The sequence below is a fragment of the Tauraco erythrolophus genome, chromosome 2 (genome assembly GCF_009769465.1).
Source record: "Tauraco erythrolophus isolate bTauEry1 chromosome 2, bTauEry1.pri, whole genome shotgun sequence".
Taxonomy (NCBI): Eukaryota; Metazoa; Chordata; class Aves; order Musophagiformes; family Musophagidae; genus Tauraco; species Tauraco erythrolophus.
The window spans coordinates 33,343,272-33,358,035 of record NC_141466.1 but is presented as its reverse complement, the minus strand read 5'-3'; the positions used below and the strand labels follow the sequence as shown (position 1 = coordinate 33,358,035).

At 37.4% G+C, this 14,764-nt stretch overlaps 1 protein-coding gene across 9 annotated transcripts in view; it reads left to right on the top strand.

Moving 5' to 3' along the window:
- DOP1A (DOP1 leucine zipper like protein A) overlaps positions 1-14,764 on the top strand; it is a 71,273-nt gene that overhangs the window by 13,167 nt on the left and 43,342 nt on the right. For 8 of the 9 annotated variants that reach the window (XM_086631339.1, XM_086631337.1, XM_086631334.1 and 5 more), the window contains 7 exons: positions 1,050-1,231; positions 3,444-3,614; positions 5,155-5,344; positions 5,930-6,028; positions 7,159-7,258; positions 9,855-9,964; positions 12,099-12,207. In XM_086631339.1, the coding sequence (XP_086487465.1) occupies positions 1,050-1,231; positions 3,444-3,614; positions 5,155-5,344; positions 5,930-6,028; positions 7,159-7,258; positions 9,855-9,964; positions 12,099-12,207 (961 nt within the window). The remainder of the gene's footprint in view (positions 1-1,049; positions 1,232-3,443; positions 3,615-5,154; positions 5,345-5,929; positions 6,029-7,158; positions 7,259-9,854; positions 9,965-12,098; positions 12,208-14,764) is intronic. The other variant, XM_086631338.1, reaches the window with a different exon arrangement.

The window sequence follows — 14,764 nt, the reverse complement described above, 5'->3', positions numbered from 1 at the left end:
TGGTGGAAATAAATGCAACATCTTTTTTTATTACTAATGTTTACTTCTAATCTCATTCAACGTTATTAAAATAGTGTGAAAAATAGTAGCCAGTATAAATATCAGCAATGTTTCTATGAAGCATGAGTTATAAAATAGGGCTCAAGTCATTCATTGACCAGAGAATGTTGTTGTTCTGATTTGTTTTAACAGTTAGTCAGTTGAATGTGTAATATCATTGTGATCTTTAATAGCAGTTTACAAATGAATACAGATCCTGATATCTGTAAAAATCTTGTTCTAATCAGCCCTATGTGTTTCTAGGAATCTCTAGTCAGAGTCTTAGAGTTCCCTTTGCACGTATGCATCTTACCAATGTGAAACTTTGCAGAATTTGGCATAGGAAATTACAAGTCTGAAGCATTTACACTCTACCCTTTAAACTTTGTGGAAAATCAAGAATGACAGTACAGTTGGCAGTGCCAATGGCATAATTTCTTTGTATAAACTCCCATTTCTTTCAGTTTTTTGATTGTAACAGTTCTTACTGCACATGTATACAAAGTGAAGGCGGTGATATTGAGAAAGAAAAGTGTAGAGATGTAAAGGCAGCTCTGTATTCCGGTCCTAAAGTGATTATATAGTTTCAGGTAATGGTAGAGCTTTGTAATGTTGTCTCACTCTATGACAGTTTCTTAAAGTTATCCCAAACTCACCACCCACAGTTTAATAGTCATCTGTGAGCTACTGGCAATGGATGCTAACAAATAGAGACAGTGATTTTTGCCCTCAAAAGGATGAGTAAAATGAAATGGACAAGCTCTAAGTAAGGACCCCATTGCAAGTGAAGTTTTAAATGCCTTGACAGTTCCATCTACAGCAAGCGTACACGCGAAAGGCCTTGCAAAGAAAAAGCTCTACAGTACATCTTAAAAGTGTTTTTTTTTTCTTGTGTCACATCCCAGGAATGTGTTATGACTTACTGATCATGTTCAGGAACTCGTTTATATATTTTGCATTTGAAGTTTAACGTGGTTTGTGCTGTGTTTCTTAATGTGTTGATTTATCAGGTACTACAGAACAACGCGAAGTACCAGGTAGTACCGAAAAAGCTGACTATAGGCAAGCGCTTAGCACAATGTCTTCATCCAGCTTTGCCGGGAGGGGTTCATCGGAAGGCACTTGAAACATATGAGATCATTTTCAAAATCATTGGACCCAAGCGTTTGGCCAAAGATCTTTTCCTCTACAGGTACAATAGTTTAAACAACTCTATTCCATCTCTGTAGTTGAGATGCTTTTGCTTTCCTGCATTTTTTATTAATAATATTATTTGGTACATAGCAAGAGTCAAGTAATTTCTTTCCCTCATGTTACTGGTGCGTGTGTAATACTCTTCTTCTGAATATTGTGTATCAAAACATAAACAGATCTCCTAAACTTTTCTTAGGAGCAAACTTTAGTGCTAGAAAACCTAGAATTTATTATTTCTTTCATTGAAATAAGTAGTTTTGTGCATGTATGTACAGTAATTGTAGTGTTAACACTTATTTCAATGTTTTCACATTATCCTTTTCTATTTTAATTTAAGTGATTTTGAGTATAGTTTATTGCAAGAAACTTTCTCTTCCAAACAATTACATCAACAGAACAGAAAGATTATCTGTTTTACTAGAATGGGGAGCAAGTAAAAAATTTTTCTCACCGTCAGTCTCTAGAAGTGATGATAATGAAAAGGAAAGATAACCTTGAAAAGTAAATGTGGCAAAATACACTGATTCCTAAGCCTCCAATAAGTTTTTGGTTGGGTGGGAACGGCAAGACATTAAGCTATTTATTATATAAGGCATAGAGGGATGTGTGCATATCTGTATACAGGCAGTCATACAGGGTTCTTAAGATTATATCCCTGGAGATTAAAACTTCATCAGTTTGAGAAATAATGGAATAAAATCATTCTCTTTAGGCAGCAAAGGTGTGTATTAATGCTTGGACATAAATTGTATGCCTTAACATCAGCTGTTGTGTCTTGCGTTGTCAAGATGTTTCTGTATAGTTACATTTGGTGAGGAGGGGAAGGGGAGCATCTCAGTTCTGTGCTTCCACATGTTTTTAAAGATTTTGTGAACTCAATTCACATTTTTTCCCATTCACTCAAGCTCACGTTTTTTGCTTGTGCAGTGATTCAGTAGCTGCAATATCTTGTTAACAGTAAGATCTAGGATAGTGGAAAATGCTACCTTGTAATGTAACTAAAAGCCATTGTTACTGGTATTTGGGAGAAGACTGACATTCACATTGAGGCATTATCAAATATTCCAGTATTTTTCATGAAAGCAGAATGGCAGTGTCTGAACATCAGATCTTGAAGGATGAGTAGTAGCCTTATAGAGAAAGACTGTGGGGTAGTGTGCTGGTTATTGAACAAAAAGACATTTTCTGCAGCAAAAAGAAAGCAATTGACAATGGCAAAACAGTAGTTCTAGATAGATAAAGGCAAAAAAAGGCAAAAATAATTTTTACAAACACTTTTGTACTTTGGAAATATTTTTTTTTCTGTAACATGGATAACATTGTATCCACACAGTTTTATTTATTTATTTATTTTAAATGGTAGATTTGTTGGCGTGTATTTTAGGTGTAGGTGTACATTTTTTTTACTGTTCTTTCATTTTCTTCATGTGTCAGGGGTGTTCTGACCTGAGTTCTCAGTGATTTTGAAAATTGCAGTTGTGTTCACGTGCGTTTGATTATTGGTACTGTTTGTAATAATTTATGGTATTTAGTAGCAATAGCAAAAATGTTTTTGTGATCACATTTGTAACTTTCATGAACTTACAGTAAACTCAAACATACCTCTGATGTTTTCAATCCTTTAAATGCTACATCATGAACAGTGGGTTTAGTTTGAGAATGTTTTCAGACTGATTTCTGAGGTAAATTTATACTTGTTGCTACTTAACAGTATAAATGCCTTGAAATTTATTATTAGGTTACTTGGTGAAGTAAATAATTAATTTCCTTTTCTTATAGAAGGGGATTTCTATAAATTTCTTCAAATGTTCTCATCCATTTATATTTTTTCTTAATAAGTGCAAAGACAACGTGTATTTAAATAAATTTTCCGTTGTGATGTGGTTTTCAGCATTTGCAAAATTAACATTTTTGTTTTGCAGAGATGCTTCTGGTTTATCATATTTGTTCCACTGGTTAAAGACACAGTCACCTCTGGGCCTTCAGTGCTTGCTATCACAATACTAATCAAGTTCATAATATTAATCTTGACATACCAACCTGTCAGTCTGGAAGGCAGTGATATTGTGTGGTGGTCTGTGCCTGTGCAAAATTCGAAGATAAGAACTTGATACTGCTACATTGGACATGCCTGTAGCACTCTTAAGATATAAATGAAATTGTCTCACATGATAAGCCTCCTAAAAAAGATATTTTTTTTTTTTTCACAGTTCTGGACTATTTCCACTCCTTGCCAATGCCGCTATGTCTGTCAAGCCAACTTTATTGAGTCTGTATGAGATTTATTACCTCCCTTTGGGGAAAACATTGAAACCAGGACTCCAAGGACTCTTGACTGGGATTCTGCCTGGATTAGAGGAGGGGTCAGAGTATTATGAAAGGTAAGGATAGATATGTTAATAATGTGATATGCTTGATTTGGGGTTGTGGTGTTTGTGGTTATTTGTTGCAACTTTTCACTAAATACTTGTATATGAAGTTTTTTTAAGATAGGTGGTATTTAATTTCATCCAGCCATATTAATTGCAATGGAATAGTATGGTAGAAGATTTTTAACATTAATTATGATAAAGTACCTGTTTTGTTCCTGTTATTGAAAGGGAATTGACGTTAAGTAGACTTAGTGTTATATGTCAGTCTCTTTGGCCAAGTAGCAAGTGATAGGACGAGAGAAAACGGCCTCAAGTTGCACCAAGGGTGGTTTAGATTGGATATTAGGGGAAAATTTCTTCACTGAAAGAGTTGTCAAGCATTGGAACAGGCTGCCTAGGGAAGTGGTTGAGTCGCTGTCCCTGCAGGTGTTTAAAAGACGTGTAGATGTGGTGCTTAGGGACATGGTTTAGTGGTTGACTTGGCAGCATTAGGTCAACAATTGGACTCAATGATCTTAAGGGTCTTTTGCAACCTAAATGATTCTGTGATTCTCGTTATAGATTGAGATATGTAACGTGCTAGGAACATGCTACTACTTTCTTTTCCGTGGTTTTCCTCTAAGATAGTACTGCCATATTATTCCTGGTCTAAAATACATACCTTAACTGGATTTAAGATAACAAAGAAAGCTTCCATCATTAAGATTTACTCCTTATGATATCTAAATTGTTATTAAACCACCTATGTAAGAGGCAGCGATAATACACATATTTTATATGTTGTTACTCTGTTTCTAGCAGAGTGGCCTGAGAGGTAATAGCTCTTCTTATCCAGCAAGCCTAAGCCCCAATTTGAGTTATCCTGACTGTGATGTCTGGGGTGCTGGGGTAGAATCTTAGCATATTAAACAATGAAGTTACACTCCAAGGTTTTGAGTTATTGGAATTGTTCACACGCTTACATATTCCTGATATTTCCAACTTCAGAAGCTGGAGTTTATACAACTTGTAAGAGCAATTTAACATTGTCTTGCCTTAGGGTGTAGAGGTGCTGCCAATAAGTGGGGAGAAATGAGGACAGGGGAAGGGATTGCTTGTGCTCAGAGAGTTGCTGTGGTGTTTTTATGCCTTGTTATTGCCAGAAGTGCTCAGTGCAAGGAAGGAGAGGGCAAAAGCCATTTGCTTGATTCTCTTCTTTGATAGCTATGTTTTCCACTTGTCTCTCTGCAACCTCTGTCTGTAGCAACAGTTGGCTTTAAGTAGCAGATAAGGAAGTTATTTGTTTCTTTGAACATAAGGAGGTACGTAAGAAGAAGCTGTGGGCAGGCAGAGGCATTTTGCAAGCCAGACTGGTCCACACACTTGCTAGTTGGATCACTCTGTTCGGACTGTGTTATAAGGTTCGGTGTATAATTGTGGCTTCTCTTGGCCTCTCAAAAGAAAGTTTTGACTTTCTTGTAATGATTTACTTAATATTTATTAAAACCGGGGGCAGGGGCAAGAGTTGTGATGCATGCCCCAATTCAGCTGGCTTGATTCTATTCTGCAGAACAAACACACTGTTGGAGAAGGTTGCCTCAGCTGTGGACCAGTCAGCATTCTACAGTGCCCTCTGGGGTAGCCTCCTCACAAGCCCTGCAGTTCGCTTGCCTGGCATCACCTATGTCCTCTCCCATTTGAACAGGAAGCTTTCAATGGAGGATCAACTCTACATAATTGGCAGTGACATAGAATTAATGGTAAGGTTTTGTTGGAACAGTGAAGACACTGGTGTTACTTATTTATGTAATAATATACTTCCGGAGAGTTTAAATGTCGTCTCTGTCATTGAACATAGCCTTTGAAGAGATAAAAGAAGAGATAAAAATGCACATTTATTTATTATAACTCCAGTTAACCTGGTGTTTTCGTGCATGATAACTGTTGCAAAGCTCAGTTAATGTTTCAGAACTGCTTAGGTTTTGTGTAAAATTTTCCGTTCATGACACACTTCAGTTAAAAGTGGTTGTGTTTTGTTGTATTTTTTGAAAAATATATAGAACATTATTTTGTTTTTTAAACTTAAGATATTCATTGGTAATATAAAAAAGCAAAAGCTTAATGTTTGTATAGTTCAGGTAATCTGTGTTGATTATATGTTTCCTCGGTAGTGAGACTTAATTTTCCTGTTTTATCTTGTTTCATTATTCAAAATTTTAAAATAACTTAATTTCATACATATCACTATTTATAAACAACTGTTCTTATTTGAGAGTGTTCTCTTTATCTACTTTCTTGAAATAATACAGTAAATAACTATTTTTGGGGGTCTGCCTTTACTTCAGGTGGAAGCAGTGAGCACATCAGTGCAAGATACCAGCGTTTTAGTACAGAGGAGCACGTTGGACCTTATCCTTTTTTGTTTTCCTTTCCACATGAGCCAGGTAGGTTATTAACACAAGAGAGATGAACTGAAAAACTTCTAAATGTACTCCACTTCTTAAGTCAGTAGCAGTATTTAGTCTGTCTTTGCTAATGATTTTCTCCAAGTTTGGACACGAGTCGTATGTAAGCTTTTCTCTAGAAGCTTTGACTATTCTCATGTTGTCATCTCTGCCCTTCTGCCTTTTAACTTAATGTTTAACTTTGAAGTTAACTTCAACTTCTGTATACCCAGCCCTAACCATTCTATGATTCTATATGCAAACCTAGTATAAATTATGACGTTTAGTCTGTGAAGAAGCTTTTAATTTGATTAGAAAACAGATTTTCTGTTCATGTGCAAGTTTCCGGTTCTCAACGTTTAAAAGCAGCAAAAGTTAATCCTCTTAACATAATGGATTCAGGACACTGGAGAATTGAAAATGGTTATTGTGTTTGAGCGAGTAGTTAGCCTTAGTAGTAGTGGGTGATAGACCTTACAACTTTTAGGGTTTTTTTTTTTGATTGCATTTGTTGTTAATCACTTTCTCTTTTTAAATGATCCGTGATTTATTTTGCTGCAGGAGGAAAACCTATACAAGGTTGATTCTCACCTTGTTAGAAATTGTGGGAAACCTGTGCTTCCTTGTAAAAACAACCATGTTCTTCCTTGTGGAAGTGATTTGTTCACATTTATCAGTTACTATAGGAATATTTGGAGTGTCTCTGTTTAGGTGCTAGAATGTTGAAATTGTCAATACAGCATTTTTTCTAATATTAAGACTTAAACATTGAAAGTAGTAGGAGATTGAAAGATATCTAAAATTCTTCAGTGATTTTTTTTTTTTACACTGGATTTTAGTGTAATTTGCTTCAAAAGCTTTTACCTAATAAACAAAATGAAATGTCCCATAACAAAAATGGAGTCAAGTATTTTTGCTGATCATAAAGGGTGCATACTATTACAAGTATCTGTTCCAAATAATAATCGTATTTTGGTTTCCTAAGAGGAAGGTTATGTTTTCTTGTACTACTCTGAATTCAGAAGTGTCAAAACATAAAATTGACTATGTTTTAGTGTACATTAAGCTGCTAGCATAGAAAATGTGTTACTTTTGATAGTTATATTTAATCATGTTTCTAACTTCTTCAGGCAACACGTCCAGATATGATCAGAATTTTGTCAGCAGCCCTTCATGTAGTACTGCGCAGGGATATGTCACTCAACCGAAGGCTTTACGCATGGCTTCTAGGTAGGTTCATATTTCATTTCATTGTTCACTAAAAGTGCAGAAAGGATCGTGTGTTCATTAGCAGTATTTTGCCATATAGCAGAGAAAGATTCTTGGAAAAATGCAGTACTTAATTTCTCCTCTATCTCTTTCCTTGGACAGAGAGGATGAAGAATGTCATGCTGGAACTCCTGCCTGTTATATAAATTATTGGTACATTTTCCTGTAGCAGCAATTATAGGCCACATTCAGGGATAGAGCCTGGTGCACTAGCCCTGCATAAATAGGCACTGAAAGGCAACTTTTGTCTCCCTAAATACATAAAACGGAAAAAACAGAGAACAGACATTATAGAGTGTAAGTGACAGTTGGAACACAACAGCATAGAAGGGATGAAAATAGAAGAATGTCGAAAAATGTTGATGTTGCATTAATGGAGGCTTGAGTATGCAAGCTTTAAGCTTCATTAGATATTTACATGGTTGAATTAACAAATCACCCATCACTTATGTTCTCCATGCAACTAGAAAATTATTTCAACACCTTTCTGGGGTAAAAGTTGATCAATGATAGGACACATGCTTTTACTTCTACCAAACGGCAAAATATCAATACTATACACATTTAATTTTTTATGTGAAATCAGCGTGTAATCAGAAGAGGGTAGCAGAGAATAATAGCTGTTTAGAAGACTAACTATTTAGGGAATATTTAGAAAACTAGAAATTGGAAAATTTTAGGAAGCACTCTTATTCAGCCGTGTTTTAAGGGAATGAAGCCTATGGTCACGTGAAACTGACCTGTTAGTCTTTAAAACTACTTTCAGCCCACTTTGAGAGAAGTCAGGATCTCTGACATGGGAGTTCCTGAGAGCGTCACAGAAACTGGAGATGGAATGAAGAGACTTAAAGTGGTTTCTCTACTTGAGGGGAAGACTGGTTTACCGTCTGCTGTTACCTTTTTTGTTTTGCTTCCCAGCTCACCAGCAAGCACGTATGTGCTTGTCAGGCTACCCAGAACCCTTCCCAGCAGCTCTTGCATCTTTCCCAGCTGATAGTTAAGACATCAGAGGCAGGTAGCCAGTGGTTGTTTGGGGAGCAAGGAAGTAAGTTGTCAAGGAACATGAGGGAGAACTGAAGTTACAAAGGGAGGGATGAAGTCAGCAACAGTGTTTTGCATGTGGGGATTGGTTTTCTTGCTGTAGAAGTCACATTTAGAAGACAAATATGGAAAGTCCTGGCTTCTGTAGTTAATCATTTCTCAAGACACCGAATTGCAAATTCCTCATCCTTTAAAGAAAGTCAGTGAAATGAACTGTCATGCTCCATACCTACATTTTCCAGTTTAGGGAAAAAGTAATTTCCAAATTAAACACTACACTAATGTTTCATCTAAATTTGATGGATTAGAGATGTCTTTTTGCTGACATTGAGAAACATATTTTATATATTTACAATATCATGCTGGTTTTTAGTTGTGGAACTTCTGCAACTATTTCATGAGCGTAGTCTCCACTGAAAGATGATATTACTTCAGAAGATAGTTTTACAGTGACTGTTCCTAGTTCCATTCTGTGAACAGCCAGTGCCTCCATTTGCTATATATTTGGACAGACCTTCTTGCAGTGTAGCTTTTTTGCTTGTTTTTCTTTTGACACTATGCTGCTTTTATATTATCATGATATTCTACTCCTAATATAAAACATTGGAGGAGGGGAGTCAGTTATGTTGGAAGACTCTGATGTTCTGCTTGACATTATTTAATTCTAGTGTTAGCTATTCCTTCCTATTGTTTTATAGCTGGGAGTGGTCTATTAATGTTCTCTAGGCATAAAAATCACATTACATCTCTTTAAATACAGGTTAGCTTAACCATTGTTAACAGTGATTGGTTTAATTTGCTGCTAAAGGACATGCATTTTCTCAGGCTTTCCTTCTATTTTTGTCACTTCAGGACAAAAACTGTGGAAAATGCTTCTGTGGAGTGGGGTGGTATCCTGACTGACTTCTTGATCTATCTTTTTTTTTAATTTTTTTTTTCCTTTTAGCCCCTGTTGTTTTGGGTTTTTTTTGTAGAATAAAAATTTTACTTGGTACAATATACAAACTTACAAAATAAGTCTTATCTATCTCCTTCATGTAATTTTGAATAACAGCATTGATTTTCAGTAATATGACTGATATTTTCTCTAAGTACATTAGTCATGTCAGCATGTTGTTGGTGATCATCTCTTTGTATTTAAAATACTGAATTTTGTGTTCTTATAGTAATATTAATACTGAAATATTTTTGTGGGACATAGTGGAGTTGTTTTGAAGATACTTTAGGACTATGTGGTTTGTGCAGTGTTTGTGAACATTTCTTTTGCACAAGAATTAACTTGGTTAGTACTGTTGCATAAAACTGAAGTTTGTAATTTGTGTGCAAACTGCTTGCATGGAAGTATCATTTAGTTTCCTGTATTAAACTCTATGAAATCATCTTTCTCTTGCCAACATTACTTGGACTTCATCTTGGTAAGTTATCAGTGCTAGTGTGTTGATTTCTAGTTTAAAGAAATTGACAAAATAGTCTAAGAGACAAATACTTACTTACCTTGTCTTTTGTTTGCTTGAAGGTTTTGATAACAATGGTGCCCTTATAGGACCCAGAAGTACAAGGCACAGCAATCCCGAGGAGCATGCCACTTACTACTTCAACACCTTCTCTAAGGAGATGTTAGTCCAGGTAGCTGTACAATATTTTATTGTGGCATATATCTTCATGAACGGATGCTGATCAAAGTTGCTGTATCTTTATTTTTTGACTTGCTGTTTCAGTGCGATCATGTCATTGCTGTCTCTTTGTGGTATTGTGTCCAACTCTTCTAAAACCTCAGTGGAAAAATTAAGACATGGGCTAATGTGTTTCTTTAGAATAACAGTATGATCAGGACAAATATTGGGTTTCTATCTCTCCTCTTCCACAATGAATGTAACATGCATGGAAGATATTCGATTATGAGCCAAGCACACTGGAACCTGTTCTTTCAGAAAATGAAATTGGAGAATTCTCTTCTACTTCTGTAGATGCGGAAACTCCACTGTGTCTTGGGAATTTGAAAAATTTGATCAGATAGATAGTACTCAGAAGGTCTGAGTAAGAAGGGTTTTCCTCCTCTCTAAGCAAGAGGAACATCTTTTCTACTGTTCATTGGCAGTCAGGAGAAGTTGAGCGAGTTGGCAATCATGCTGTTTCACTCTAAAAGCCTTGATAAGTGAGCTGAGATCACCTAGCTGCAAGAACTGTGCTCCTTCTCTCACTATAATTAAAGTATACAGATGTCTTTCAAGACTCTGAGGCTGATCTTGAAATCAGGAAGATATTTAATTATTAAGACAAATTGGTAAGGCTAGGATTTTTCTGATATTCAGTCAGAATTGTGGTGCTACATATGGAAATGAGAGCGGGGATTCCAATATTAGTAGCTGACACAAGAATATTTAGCTCATCACAACTTAAAGCTGATATCCAGCTACCATGTTCAATTTCATCTGAAGGTACTGAAATCTGCTGGTTTACTGCTGAGGAAGAGACCTCACAATTCCAGTGCAGCAAGTACTCTCTCGCCCTTCTTTTGTCACGCTTCTGCCTCCGGTGGCAGATGATTCAGAAGTGTAGAGGAGAGGCCTGAATGAGAGAGTTTTCGCACGTACCTTCTATACAAAATGTGAGGTTTTAGCAACATTTGGGAGTTTTGTTAATAGGTTGTGGTCTTCCTTTTAAATCTGTCCATCTTTCTAGCTTAATCAGTGTCATTAAAGTTTTTCTGTCTGAAAAAACTAACAACCGTTTGGAGTTGCTATAGTCTGTCTGTTTTTGTGGGTGAGTTTTGATTTTTTTTTTTTGGTAGCAGGTGTTACTGTTGCAGTAGAATGGAAAGTGGCCATTTTTTATAACCGCAATAATTCGCTTGTTTCTTGCTTTAAAATTTTTTAAGGATATTAAAATCAGTAGCTTGCTTTACACAATACAAATTGCATATGCCTTCTAAAACCATTTGCTGTCTTTTGAGAGACTTGAAAAGCATTGCTCCTTTCTGCCTCTTCCCCAGCAGTCTCTTTGTGTGTTCTTTTATCCAGTCCACTCCCATCTTATTCATTGATACAATGTACTGAAAATTCTGACCTTCTAAAAACATAATGAAGTACAAAAGATTTTTCTTTCAGGATACTGCTTGATAATACTTGGTTTATAGTAGGTAGCAAGGTTGAACCTGTTTTCCTCCCTCTCGTCTTTCCCATCTGTCTTGTCCTCCTGTTTTAGAAGCTGTAAAAGAAACAAACTAGTTCGACTCACAGAGAGAAACTAAGCAAAATCTGTGACATTTTCATTGGGCTTTTTTTAATTCTGCAGCTCATTCTCTAAACTGCTTCACTATAGAAACTCAGTTTTCCCATTTGTTTTGAAGTTGTCAGTGCTATCTAGTCAACTTTGTGAAAAAAGTTTTCTGCCACATAGGTGGGTATATCCTAGCTGGACAGATTATTATTTATTAAGCCCTTTATATCTACATGCCTTACCTTCTCAAACAATTTCTTCATCTCCTTACGTCTTCTTTTTTATTCTAATGAAATTTTGAGTTGGTATCTGTTTATAATATTTTCTTTTGACAGTTACCAAGTTCTGTTCCACAGAAATATTCTCATAGGCAAAGTTGATAGAATACTTAAGCATGGAGAGAAGGAGCTGCAGTGAGGTGAAATAATGATCTCCACTATTGAAAATTTTCCCACTATATGCAGCATTTGTTGCATCTTTCTTTCGAAAACTGTTTTCTGGTTTTGTTTTTCTTTTCCTGACAAGTTTTTGCTCTGTGTAGGCAATGGTTGGAATATTACAAGTTAATGGGCACGGAGAAGAAAGCACGTTAATGCAGGATTTAAAGCCTTTTCGAATTCTTATCAGTCTGCTGGATAAGCCTGAACTAGGTAATTCTCATATTACTTCTAGTCTTTAATTCATTTTACATGGTTTTGCTTTGAGAATTTTTCTCTCTTGTTGGTCAAATCAAAAAAAAAATATAGTCCTAATGACAGTCTTAGTACTGGCAGGTTAGCTAGATTTCTTAAATCTTCCAAGCTAATAATTTAATGTATTCATTAGACTTACCTTTTATCAAATGCAATTTCTTCTACATAGGAAGCACTGAAAATAGTAAGTTAAAGTCATAGAGAGAACAGACTGCATTTTGGAAGAAATGCAGATTGAATCTTTTCCATTTCTTTAATGAAATAGGGACTTTCAGTATTTTAAATTTCAGATATTGCTTTTGGGAATAATCTTGGGATTATTTTTGCTTTTTGGGAATAATCGCTAATATACACAGAACAATGAGAGATATAAGAAAATAACTTTTTTTTTTCAGAAGAATTTATCCATAGGAAGGAATTATTTTTTTGGTTTTTTTTGTGTCGTGGTTTTTGGACTGAGGGTCGAGACAAGAACCGAGCGGGAGCACCCACCAAACATGGTCTCGGGCAAAACATGACTCAGGCTTACTTCTTAAAACGAAATAATTTATTAACAGTTACAAGAGACACAAGGGAACAAGAAAACCGGTTACTTGAGAGGAAGAAGAGAAAACAAGGCCCGATCTTAAAACGACACCTCCCCACCCCCTATTTTCCTTTCGTTCCTGGCTCTGCCTTCCCCCCAGCGGCGCAGGGAGACAGGGAATGGGGGAGTACAGGTCAGTTCATCCATGTTGTTCACTGCCGCTCCTTTCTTAAAAGGAGGAGGAGTCTTTACACCATTTTTCCCTTGCTTCGGTGGATCCCCTACTCACAAAGAAAAGGTCCCCAAACTTTTCCAAAGTAAGTCCTGCCCGCAGGATTGCAATCCTCCCCATGGATCGCACCAGTTCGGGCTTTACCAGTCTCGGCCTCTTAGGGAGCTGCTGCCACTCGCGTCGGCGTGGGTCGTCCCACGGTCTCCAGATGCCTCCACGACCTCGTCGTGCATTCCATGCCCCATTATCAACAGTACCTGGTCGCGCATCCCCTGCTCCACGACCTCTCCTGGGCTCAGGCATCTCCTTCCCGACGTGGGTTTCTCCACAGGCCACGAGTGGGTCGCTGCTCCGCCGAGTACACCCTGGCTGCAGGGGGGCCGCCTGCCATCTCACACCGATTTGCAAGGGAAGCCTCAGCTCCAGCACACCTCCTCCTGCTCCATCTTTGCTGACCCGGTCGTTGTGGTTGTCTTCTCTTAGATATTAATCCTCTCTAGAGGAAGCTCGGCCCGGTGGGCACCCCGGGAGTGGGGCGCTTACCGAGTCCCCCATGTGGCTCCCCGGCGCCATCTTGAGCACATGGCGCCGGCCCGGGCCCGAGCGGCCGCTCGGCCGGGAGCCCGGAGCGAGGGCAGCGCCCTCCTGCTCTCTCCTCGCTCCTGAGCCAAAAGCCCCTTTCCCGCCCCTTTGTCCCAGCTTAAATAGGGCAATTCGCAGAGGCGCCGCCTTGGCTCAACCTCCCCCGGGGGGGATGGGACTCAGATCTGGTGGCACAGGGAGCAAATCCCCTCCCCTGCCACCAGAACACCCCCCCACACATCAAACTATCACATTTTGGTATTTTTTTTAAGAATTTCCTTTCCCCTGATTGAAATGTTTAAATGTACTTCTTAGCAGGTGAGTGCAGAGGACTGTGGGACAAAAGTAGAGACAAAAATATTTTACAATGATTTGCCTTCTTTTTTTCTTTTTTTGAATAACAGTTTTGAAGGTGACTGAAAAAATAAAAATAACTTTTGAAGTCTATCCTACGATTTGGGGGTGGGATAATGAAAATGTAAAAATACAACAGTTAAAGAGTACAACTTGAAATAGTTAAGATAGACGGTAAAGAACAAAATATCTGACAAGAATTTGTCATCTTCCTGGTAATTCGTGATTTCTGGGGGTCAGTTTAAATTTTCGGAGGCAATGTGTACATTAAGATTTCACTAAGTAAGCAGAACTGTGAGGATTCTTTCAGCAACTGAGATGGAAGAACCTAATAGGATTTCTACTTAACTCGGTTAGCGCACTCTCACTGAAGGCAGCTCAATGAGGCTACGAGAAGACATGAAAAAGCAAAGGACGTTTCAAGCAGGATCACTTTCTGAACTCCTTTCAAAATAAGGGAGTTTTTTCTTCAAACTCGGGATTTAGCTTGGATTTGAAGGAGGTGCTATTTCAAAAAGTATCCTGCAGACTATATCCGGAGTTAAAGAAACCTGCCTCAAATTAAAAGGAAGATGCTCAAAGTATTTCACCTTATATTACAGAAGACGCTCAAAATATTTTATCTTGTATTTGCATTTAAATATTTGAGTATATTTTCCATATGATAGCAGCATGAGCTAGCTTGTGGGTGTGTATTTGAAACTGTTTGGTAGAAAGCTACCTTTGATCAGGAATCACACTTGTTAAAGAAATTCTTTGTCCTAGGTTTCCTGCAGCGGAGTCTGACATCAGATTCCAGGTCAAAAAATAAATAATTTAAT